The 12046-nt window shown below is 36.7% G+C and overlaps 1 protein-coding gene across 1 annotated transcript; it reads right to left on the bottom strand.

Moving 5' to 3' along the window:
- Window positions 1-223: 223 nt before the first annotated feature.
- Window positions 224-6021, bottom strand: RB195_004158 (uncharacterized protein; the record flags this gene model as incomplete). Its single annotated transcript, XM_013436367.2, has 12 exons — window positions 224-382; window positions 847-961; window positions 2168-2259; window positions 2316-2465; window positions 3264-3451; window positions 3577-3819; window positions 4001-4106; window positions 4283-4404; window positions 4653-4845; window positions 4907-5065; window positions 5197-5292; window positions 5893-6021. 12 exons carry the CDS (start codon window positions 6019-6021, stop codon window positions 224-226), a joined length of 1752 nt encoding a protein of 583 aa, XP_013291821.2.
- Window positions 6022-12046: the final 6025 nt, after the last annotated feature.

The following is a 12046-nucleotide window of genomic DNA, read 5'->3' as shown; positions in this document are numbered from 1 at the left end:
GATTTTTGTGATTTTGGTGCAAAGTGCTCTTTTGTGCACAATAAACAAGGGAATTTGCTTGTAGAAGGATACATTTTTTCCGTTTGTTGAAGTGGAAAGGGTCAGAGGGTTGTTATATAGTTGATAATTAATTCTTTATTCTATCCATAGATGTTAATATAAATTTGTAAATATATATCAAGTAAAGATATCATAATTCGAAAGACCCAGTGTCCCTTGTTTTTCAGGCTTGTGCAATAGCGCGTAAACCTTTTGCATGAGCGATCTGTTCTATAGCTTGAGCAACACCTTCACGAGCAGATCGCAAATCTGGATACATGGATTCCAATTTTTTCGTGCTGAGGCGACAATGTGATCGAGTTGTGACGAGCTCGGAGTCTGGCTGAAATTAGGTAGTTTTGATAGCGATTTTGATTAACTTTGCATAATTTCCCTATGTGATCTTTTCTGTTTTGACAAATTTTTCTAAATCATGAAGTCTTAGGGGACTGTGGCATTTAGTTGTTTGAAACATGAAATGAAATAGTAAATCTGGGGTAAAGAGCTGGTTTATTAAGGGTAAAAGAAAAGGACTGTCACAGTCTCAGGCTTTTCTCAGATTTAGAAAGGATTTCAATGATGTATCATTGGTAGGTTATCTATGGAATCTCTACAAATGTAGGAGCAGAACTAAATTAAGTAAAGTGAATAACTTCTACGCAATGAGCATGTACGTTATCTTGATGAAGTCTCGGAAAGAAATTGACTGGATTTCCAGAACTTTTCCGGAATTACAGAACGCTTTTACGGGAGCGAGCGAACAATGATTATCTATAACTTCTCAGATGATAATTCGAAATAACTCACATCAGCAGCTAGCACTTCATATTCCCAGTCTGGATTCAGCATCTTACGGTACATTTCGGAGATTTCCGGAAAACGGATAGCGCCTGGATTCACCAAATTGATAATGCCAGTTTCTCTGAAATCACTTGAAAATGTGTTGTCCTAGGAGGTTCAGGACTTAGCGTAAATTCAGTAAGTAGCGGATTCCAAATTTTGTTACCTATTGGTATTGATTGTTTGCGAATAGATTCGATGGTTGTTCGGTTCGTGTGAAGGTATGTTAATGTTAGGATTAACATAAAACTACGAATTCCAGGGTGTTGATTCCAGGGTTTCTTTTATTTAAAAACTCGATAGGTAAACGGGTTCCAAATTATTTATGGGGTGGTGTGCCGCAGTCGGTAACAGGTCTCCGTATGCCTGCAGCAGGATCGTTCTGATGTTCACTTTCAGTTCCTAGTTCCAACCAGGTCGTTCATCCCTCCGGGGTCGATAAAGTGCATCCCGCATCGCAAGTGATTAACACAAACACATTCCTTTATTCATGAAAACTGCAGGAAATTTAAACAAGACATCGTAACTCAAACTTATTAAACCTACCTTCTTACTAAGATTAACTCTTTTTTCGTTAGATGAATTTTCGCAAAAGCACCACTTTGCCTGTAACATTAATTTAGTTCTTTAGAAAACTCCTGGGTGACTTTTACCTACTATCCAGGAAAGGTTCAATATTTTTTCTCTAATCAATGTAAATTATGTTTAACGCTAATAGCATAAAAATTTAATGTTTAAGTAAAAGAAAACCAATATCTATTGATTTTTGATCGAAAACTTTGAAGAACCCTCGGAATCAACCCACGTGGTTGCAGGGAGTTGTGTCATGTAATTTACCATAAAATTTTTATTGAGATGCATTGAAGAGAAATATCATAGAAATATGGTCCCATCCAGAATCCAGTCACGAAATTTATTCATAGGTTCCTCATATTTTTCGAACACTTGATTTTTCATATTGAACAGAGCACTGCCTTGGTCAATAAATTTTTAAGAATGTATCCATTTGTTGCGGCAGCTAGTTGTAGTCAGATTCACTTAGTTGACCAGAAATCACAAAAAGGAGTTGCAAAGCCATATCCTTGAAGTTCAGGAATTCATTCCGAGGGGTTTCCCGTTTCGAAATTTCCTCTTATAGTTTATCTACGTATTTTCTATGCTTAGGTGACTATGATTGAGTACAATTGCACTGGGTTCTGCCGAGTTTACACGGAGTTCGGGTTTTTTTGGTTGTAGTATCCAGAAGCAGATCGCACCACCAGTATTATGTGGAAATGAAAGCGCTTACCTCCGCAGAGCCAAATCGAGCAAAATTGGCAAACAATCCGGGAGGACGGTAATCGAATTCGGGATGTCGAGCACTTTTTTGAAAGTCATTAACTGAAACTAAGCGCTGAACGTATGCGCTCCACCCTTTTCCTTGATCTTTGACATACCTTCGCAACCAGATTTCGACTATCCGCTTCATAATTGACTGGAAGGCGAATTCTGCACTGTAGGGTGTTTTCAAAATGTCTGAGAAGACGATCGGTGAAGCCTTTTACTACGGAATAAGAGGTCCCATCATAGTTAGCAACGTCTTCTTCCTAAGAAAAATACCCTTATAAGATAATTGTGTGGAAAGCCTTCAAAAAAAAAGAAAAAAAAACAAACTGGTTTGAAATGACATCACGTAATAACCCTTGGACGCTTTCGTACTGCAAAATTCTCGTCCATGTTTCTCTCAGACTTTTACATATTTTCTCCTACGTTCTCTGCGACTATACTTTAAGAAAAAAAAGAGGAAATTGTGAAGTGCGAGAACAAATAAAGAAGCAGAGAAGGGTTAAAAAAGTGATCCTGAAGATCCACTGGATTGTTTTGTTCGATTTCGACTCAAAGGTCAAATTGTTGTTTGAAACTACATAATAAGAAAAAGCGAAATAAAAAAAGTTGGTAAAATTATATCTACGTCCTTTGGAGTTCCGCTGAATAAACTGAAGCGTTTAAAACTAGAAATGTGGGAGCGCGAATTAAAAAAGAAGGAAAAAAAACTAAGAATTAAACTAGAAATTTAAATTTAAACTTAAAAAAAAAGAAAAAGGAAAATCTAATGACAAAACCATCGAAAAGCCCTCCGCTTGCACTTCTCCTCGGAGCCTCTTGAGGTACAAACTACGTACTACATGCCTATTCACCGTCAAAGTCACTTCCGCGATACTTTACGTATAATTCTTGAAACGGGGAATTTTCTCTAAAGTTTTGCATTTTTTCCCGGTGGCTAATAATGTGAAATATTCTGTGAAATATTTAATTTTACTAAGTCGTGTGACTTTGAGGACTACGGTAGCTTGATATCAGCGTTTCAATCCTTTTAATTTTATTTACAGAAAAAAAAAACATACCTTGTAACCTGGTCCATCCAATGGATGTTCTCGGTTGTATTTAAATAAACAACCGGTTCCCAAATATGTGAAATGAATATTCATTTTTTCACAAAGGCTAGCAAGTATCCATGGAGCATAGAGATTGTCTCGCATATTCAATTTTAACTTATCCGGACCACCTTCGAGATAAGCGATTGAGTTCACACCTAGAAATTAGCGAGTTTCTTCGTTAAAATTAAGTTTAAGAAAGAAAAAAATTAAATTTGAAAAGGAAAAAAAGTTATGGAGAATTAGAAAGGAAGCAAAGAAATGCTCCAAGCTTTCCACTCACCATCTCCATGTGTCCGACCAATCATTGATACCACATTAGTTGGTGCAACTCGAACAATTTCCTCTCGGATAACACTGTCTGGATCGGTTCCCGGCCTTGTGCTCGCTTCCACATACGCCACACGTTCCTTTTGTAACAACTGAACGAATTGTCTACCGATCCAACCCTTCGAGCCATAGAGGAGAATTTTAGCGATGGAACCGCAAGGTGGAGGAGTTGTGAGCGCGCGTAAGCTTGATAGAGCTGAAAATATTGCTTATGCGTAAAAATCCTGGACTCATCGATACAGAATTGAACAGTACCGTAATATCAATCCGCTAAAATCACTCCTAAGTCAGAATTAATTATTCAAAGGGTTTTTTGTAACGAAAATAGTATTACCCAGCTATGAAATCGAAATTATTTCCAAACATGCAAATTTTACCTCTTAAAACATCCTCTTTAGCCTCGAATTTCAGCTCCTTTTGAGTTTTCTCATGAGATATTGATGAGACTGAAGCGGATGGTGTGATAGTATTTCCGTTTAGGACCTGTGAATCGAAAAAAGTACTGAACTGCTAGCAAACGAGTTTGGTTTGATGTCGAGATTCTTTCTCCTTTTTTATTTTATTTAATTATAACTATAGGACTGTCTTTGTGTTAAATTTTTTTTTCTATCCTGAGTTCACTAGTCTTTTCTGGATCACTATTCCTCTAGAACCCATACCTGGATTATTTCATCCTTAGAATAATCGTTAGGACCAGCAAGATTCCATATTTCCGCATTTTTGGCATGCTCGGCAGCCGAAACGATACCACGTATTGCGTCTTCTGTGGTGAGCAAATTCACTAAACGGATACGGTAATTGAAAAGAGCGAAAAATAAGTTTGGGAGGGTTTTTGGGAAGTTTTTAGCAAGCGATCCTGGAAGGGTGGGGACAGATGATCACACGGGGTCATATACAAGTGCACTGAGGAAGGAAAGGGATGGAAGATTTACTGAGGATCCATTTCAGAGAATTTCTAGGATTTTGCTCCATGAAATAATTCAGGAGCTAGAATAATTGGATAAATAGAACGAAAAGGCTTAAAATTACCATTATCGACATCCTTTATTCTCTCCTCCAAACTATCGTTAATTAGCCCGAGGCTAAGTCGGACAGTAGCCAACGGAAGATGATACGAGATCACATATGAATGTAGCATCGCCTCCGCGGACATTAGCGCTGCTCCGCGCCAAGTTACTGGCGCCAACGCCGCCGATTCTAAACATGCTGCTGTACCGTAGACCTAAACAGAGTTTTCCGCTTAAGACCGACTCTCGCCCGCGACCTCCTCATTCCACACTTACGCTCTGACAGCTGATCAGTAAATAGTGTTTTAGGTGACCATATTTGCGTACAGCATCCAGCACATGAGTAAGACCTTGCGTCGCGTTGCGCGCACCAATCACAGGCGATCGATCGATAGCACTACGTGCACGCGTCACGCAATCAATAATTGTGTCGATCTGGAATTAAGGGAGAAATCCGATAGCGCTTCCCGAATACTTCAAATATTTGAATTGCTGAAAATTTTTTCAGGAGTATTTTTTTTCTTTTCGTGAGAATCTCTTGCTCTTTTTTTTCGTAAAACTCGTACCGAATTCTCTTTCAATGCGCGCAGGACGAGTTCTTCGTTGATGACGTCACCGAAGATCACCGTGAAGCGGTCCGAGTCTCGGATATGTTGCGGAATCTGAACATTATTTTTTGTTGTTCAATTAACTATTTATTTACTCATTGATGGCGCAGGAACTGTAAATACTTGGTTTTGTTTTGTTTTTTTTTCTTGAAAAAGTGTCAAAAATTGGAAAACGAGACTGACTAAACGCGAAAGAACTTTTAAAAAAAATCCTTAGGTAACTAAATTAAAGAAAACGTTGTTGGAGAGCACCACACAATTCGAAATATTAATTTTAAAAAAATGGAATAAGAATCAAGAAGAAAAGATGAAATAAGAAAATAAGAAAGAAAAGTGAAAGGGTAATTTGCACATTATTTTTTGTGGTTCAGACAATTATATATTTTCCCAGTGATTGGGTAAGAAAGGTGAATACCTAGTTTTTCCCCTTTTTTTGCAAAAAAAAAATGCAAAATGTGGGAAAAATTATAAAAAAGGGCTGACCAAGAGCGGAATAATTTTGCTGAATTCTAAGTTGCTTGACTAAGGACAGCGCTGTTGGCATTGTCAGAGCACCACAAAATTCGAAAATTTTACTGAAAAATTGAATTGAAAATTCGAAGAAAAAAACGAAGAAGGATGGGATGAGGCGCATGAGGACTTTATCCCACTTACATTTGTTATATCCGATTGTCCACTAAGATTGTCGAGTACTGTAATGTGAGCCTGTGTGTTGTTATAAAGATGATTAACAATCGCGGATCCCAAGGAGCCAAGTCCTCCGGTGATCAGGTATGACGTCATCGCTGGAAAATATTTGCATTAATAATTTGGCCGACAGTAACGTTGATATAGCGTTATTGGCGACATGCGTGTTTACATTTAACAATGTTGACAAACTGAAGCTGAAAATAGCTGTAAACAAGCTGTTAGTTCGTTGCCCAAGCTGCTCCATTCCCCGTCAATATTGGCATCAATTTAAAAAAAAATTGAAAAATTCAAATTGAAAAGTAGAATTCCGAGAAAAAATCGATATCGATCCGCATCCGAAATAGAGAAGAACTTTCAGAATACGAAATGTTGAAGAAAGTGAACGAGAACTCCATCACAGAGAGTTCAACGCGGAGGCGGAGCCCCGAAGAAACGGGTGAAGGTCATCGATGCGCGATCGCGGCTGTTTATCTGATCGGATGAGTGTCTAATAGAAGGTATTTCTTATGGAAAACTACTTGTTTCGGCATCAGCAATCGATCAATACCTATTTAAAACGCTTAGAAGTCTTATAAGAGTTAAAAGAGTTAAGAGTCTTGTGTAGTCTTCAGAAGTTAGGAAAATTTCCGTCCTTTTTCTTTTTGGTCCTTCTCTATGTCTGAATAAGCAAAAGAGGTAAATTTTTTTCACAAAAAATTCGAATATTTCCAAAAACAAAATTCAGAGATTTCTTCCCTGACAATACACCTCATTGTGTTCTGTTCATGGATTTGGTCCACCTGTTAGGCTTACCTTGGGTTCTCGTTTTTCATAACAATAGGAGTTTCGATGCAAAGAATCCTTGACCGCCTCTTTGACCTTTCTGCAAGAAAAAATCGAGAAAAGTGACAATAGGAAGGCGCGAGGTCAAAAGACCACACAAGATGAGGTAACAGCTCAATTCTTTTCAGCTGACATTGATTTTGTCCTGGATTGAACAGGCAAAATGGATTTGAGTGTTTATTTACTGAATTATCCCCATATTCTGTAGTATAGGGGTTCTTCGGATATATTATTCACGGAAAAAAGGGAAATAAAAGAGGAAATCGATGAGATCAAAGGTTCCGATTCGTTTTGGGAAAAGGAACAAAAGAACGAAGCGAACAAAGACGTAGTCGTTCATGTGTCATTTTCTATGACTATCGATCCATCGACTTTTTGTTAGGCGTTAAATGTTTCGAACTTTGCGGTTTAATTGTTCATTGATGTGTAATTTCAAAGAACTTAATTTATTAATTATTAATTCATTTATAACTATTATATTACTGATTAATGTTATTTATTATTTATTGTTATTAATTTATTTAATAGATTAGTTTAGAATTTAGATCAATTTATTCTATAACTTATTAGATATTATTTATTATATTACTTATTATTACATTATTATATTATTATGTATTATTTATATATTTTAGTTTTAGCCCTCAGGGTACTTCATACAGGGTTTTTTTTCCATAAACATGGATATTTATTGTGCTTGGAGTACTGGAAATCGATTCAATTTTTTTGAGATTCACTATGACGACTGCTCAGAAACGTTGTCCATCCCAATATTTCATTTTTTCTTCCGAATACTCACATAGTTATTTCCTTTATTGAGGTAATTCAATGAGTTAGGAAATTTTATATATTAAATACTTTAGAGACGATGAATTTTGGTTGATATTAGGTATTTCAACGCATTTTCCTAGGTAATAAAGTCGACAAAATCCATGAATTAACGGAAAAATCGAATGAAGAGCAATTTTGCTAGGAAAATCTTGAGCCTGACTATTGTTTCTGGTTTTTTCTTTCTGTTTTTTTTTTCTTAACGTGAAGTGAGTATATTTCATACTATCATAGCCGATTATTTTCAGTGTAAACGTTCGAGGATTTACGAGATAGATGTGAAAGTTCAATATATTTAAAATAAAATTAGATATGACTTGAATCGGGCATAAAATAAATGAGAATACTTTAAAATAGGATAAAAATCCATCAAATTTAAGGTGTGCGGAAAGACGGTGTTTTTTTTCCGAAATTTTTTTTGCAATTCATGTCATAAATAAGTAAACAAATAAATAAATCTGCATAGAATCAGGAACTACGAACCGTTTTTAGGTTTTTGATAGAGACGATTTTTTGTTTCCCCTTTCCTTACTTTTTTCTCCAAGTTGAAGTGAGTGAATTGAAGAAGTAGAGTTCTAAGAGGAACAGCTGGTTCAGTCCAAGTTTCTGTTGCATCAAACTTTTCCTCATTTTTTCCTAATCACTTCCTTTTTCATACCTATTTTCTGCAAAGGGGTCCAAGACACTGACTTGATCTATGGATTGATCCGCCAAACAAGTCATTCTACGTTTCTTTTTTTTCCCGGAAATAAGGTCAAATAAAAAACACGATAGGAATAATATGCTTGGCGCATCCAGAAGAGACTAAAAATGTTATATAAACTGCATGTAAATTATAACTACTAAAAATTTCATATTATCTGCAAAGGAGTCAAGGACACTGACTGACTTGGTCTATCGATTGATCCGCCACACAGATCATTCTACATTTTTTTTTTCTGAAATGTGTGTAGTCGAACGCAACACAGGATAGGAACGAAATGTTTGGCGCATCCCAAAAGAGGCAAAAAATGTCACATAAATTGCTGTAATCCTACTATATACTTCGTAGTTGTATTCTGGCGAGCGTATTGCTTTCCAAATCCATCGGGAATGCCCACCACGGTCTATGCGATGGGAAAAACAACCGATTTCGTCCATTCGTCGCTTCAACTCTCCACCTACTATACGATTAACCACAACTAGTTCAAGCTGATCCCGAAAGAGGCTTCACCTCGTTTCTTTGGAAAATATTAATTAAAAAGTACCTATTTAAATCCTGAATTTCGTTCATACTTCTTTAGCTTTTTAGCTACAACTTTTTACAGTATACATGTAGTTTTTTATGGTTTTGAATGGTTGAATTTGAGCGATTCGCCACCATTTAAACCTAGGGGTCGATTTCAATTTTTTTTTTAAACAAAAGCATTCAAAAACAAAAGCATTGTATATAGAATCCAAAATATTTATTCATTTGTATTAAAAAAATACTAATGATATTTATGTCTTCTTGTTTTGCCAACGAGGTTTTGATAAAACTTTATTTATTATTTTTTATATATGACCTAAACTTTTTACGAAGAAAGTTTAATTCACATTTAGACAAAAACACCTTCTTATTGAAGAATAAAAATTCGTTAAAAAAATTAAAAATTAAAATTGGATCAAAAATTGAAATCTATAAGGTGCTGCTGAAATTGTACGAATACGAGTGCTTCCGGATGAGGAATCAATGTATGTTTAAATAAATATTTTGATTTCCTTTCGTTTTCCTTTCGACAGTCTCGTCTCTATCAAAAGCCTAAAAACGGTTCGTGATTCCTGATTCTATACAGGTTTATTTATTTGTTTACTTATTTATTTGGAAACATCCTTGAAAGTACATTTTTACATAAATCTCGTAAATCCTCAAACGTATGCACTGCAAATAATCGGCTATAATAGTATGAAATATACTTGATTCCCACCATAACCAGGAAAAACCATTAAGTTTGAGGTTTTCCTTGAAATCTTACTCGATTTCTCCTTTAATTCGTAGATTTTTCCCAGTTATTTCGTAGTAGAATACGTTGAAACGCCTAAAATCAACCAAAATTCATCGTCTCTAAGGCATTTAATACATAAACTTTGCCAACTCATTGAATTACCTCAATAAAGGAGGGAACTAAGTGAGTAATTAAAAGGAAAAATGAAATATTGAGGCGGACAACGTTTATGAGCAGTCGTCATAGTGAATCTCAAAGAGTTGAATCGATTTTGAGTACTCCAGGCACAATAAATATCAATTACGTTTATGGATGAAAAAAAACTATATAGGGTACCCTGAGGGCTAAATCAAAGGTATATAAATAATATATAGTAATATAATAATTTAAATTTAAAAAAAAACCTTTTGATTAAATTTAATTTATTTCGCTTAAATTCTTTACAGAAAGTCCTTGTTCCTTTTTCCGCGTCAATATCCCATTAAATTCCTCCTGGATCCTTGCCAAGCCTCGATATCCTTCCAAGTTCACTACGGAAGAATTCCGAGAACAGAAGAATAAACTGACCAGAAAAAAAGTTATATAAAGTACTTTGAGGACTGAAATTAAAATATATAAATAAACTTTCAGCGACTAGTGGAGCAGGTGAACCACCGTGTTCTTACAGATTGTCATCTAACGGGAATTAGATCTACACACTTTGCGGTATCCTCAAGTACTGAAGTCTGGATAACGTTAAGGAACTGCATGTGGGACAATCCTATAGTTGGCTGAATGTTCTGGATGTTAGGAACGGCATAAAGTCATTTCTAATTGATAAGCACTCATTTCTGTTTTTCATGAATGGATTCCTTTATGGAAATCCAAAGTGTTCCCAATACTTTCTTAGCAGATATTTCTTTCTGGAATAATATATATATATTGTTTATATATTACATACATTGTTTCAAAACATAGTATTAGTGGTATGTGAAATTAGTGTCAAAATCTTGACGTCAGTAAAAAAAAAATAGTAATAAATATTGAATCAAAAAAACAATCGACAACTTTGCTATCCCTGAATCAGGTCGATCTGCCCTATCTTCTCCGGAATAGAGGAGAGTAGTTATATTAGGGTCAAAAGAAGGGCGATGCAATTGCGTAAGCGATAGCGCTCGTAGCGGTGCGGAAGCGTAGCGCCTGGGATCAATGGGAGACCTTCGCTAGCAGTTCACGGCGGTCCCACACCGATTCCCGTAACCTGTACATGTCGAAATGTCTTTGCGAAATGTACGACCAAATGAAGGACTCCTTGGTGAATTTCTATGATTTTATTTGTTTATTATTTATTTATTTATTTATTTATTTATTTATTTATTTATTTATTTATTTATTTATGAGCCATCCTTCCATCCAGAAACACACAGGACAAACAATTCTTATTCTTTACATTCATACTTGAACTCACTATTACTTTATTCTCTTTTCTCCCTATTTAAGATTTAAAAAAGGTAAAATTAGCCCCGCAACCGGAAACGATGGTCAAAGACGTTTCCCAGGGGAATCCGTGTAGCGCTTCTTCTACAAGGAGGTCCCAGCACGAATCATTTGCTGTTATGGACCTAATGAACACGGTGTGATAGCATAGAAAAGGATTTCAAATCGAGTGCTCGTCTTTTAACATGGATACCCTACGTTTCGTTTTTTTTTCCACTCGACGGATGCGCTCTATTAGGTCCTGGCACGAATAGCCATGAATAAAACAGATACTTTGATGGGCATATTAATGGCATGTTTCATTGCGATGCACTACTGAAAATGTGATTCACGTGAATAGGCACGTGAATGAGCACGTGAAGTACGTACGAGTTGAATACGAATTGGAATACTGCCCACGATCCGCATCCTCATCTCATAAATGTATGCGGCTGCTGCTGACGACGACGGCGGCGGCGGCGAGGGAGGAGGAATCGAGTCCTCCCCCGCGCCGCTCCTGTTGCCGCACGTGAACGTCGATGTGCACTTTGTGGATGGAATTCCTAATGAACTCAACTCCGACGCTACATTTGCGTGGTGGATTTCCCGGAACATTCCAACTTTTCCCGAGCCGCTTTTTTCCCCACTGGCGTCTCGCGTGGTGCGAAGAGATTCCGTAGTCGGCGGGGGAGAGTGACGTCAGTACTCGATCGCTATTAGCGGAACTCTGGAGTTTTTTATTGGAATAATCGCGTATGGATTTCATGCATAATCGCCGGCACAGTCGTCAATATATGCGCATATAAATGTGTGTGTATGTGTATGAGAGAGGTGTGGCCGAAAAAATCCAGAAAATATGAAATTATGGAGGTTACACGAGCGGTAACGCCCACGCTTGGCTCAGTACCGTAGTTGTCGTTGATCTGGATGAGCATTCCGCTTCACTGGCGTCACCTCTTCTCTTCTATTCTTTCTCTCTTCCTTTCTTTTCTTCTTTCTTTTTCTTCTCTTCTGTTCTGATTCTGCGTCACTTTCACTTCCTGGCTATT

Source organism: Necator americanus, chromosome I, assembly GCF_031761385.1.
Source record: "Necator americanus strain Aroian chromosome I, whole genome shotgun sequence".
Classification (NCBI taxonomy): Eukaryota; Metazoa; Nematoda; class Chromadorea; order Rhabditida; family Ancylostomatidae; genus Necator; species Necator americanus.
Note: the sequence above shows the minus strand (reverse complement) of the source record. Positions and strands in the feature narration are given on the sequence as shown.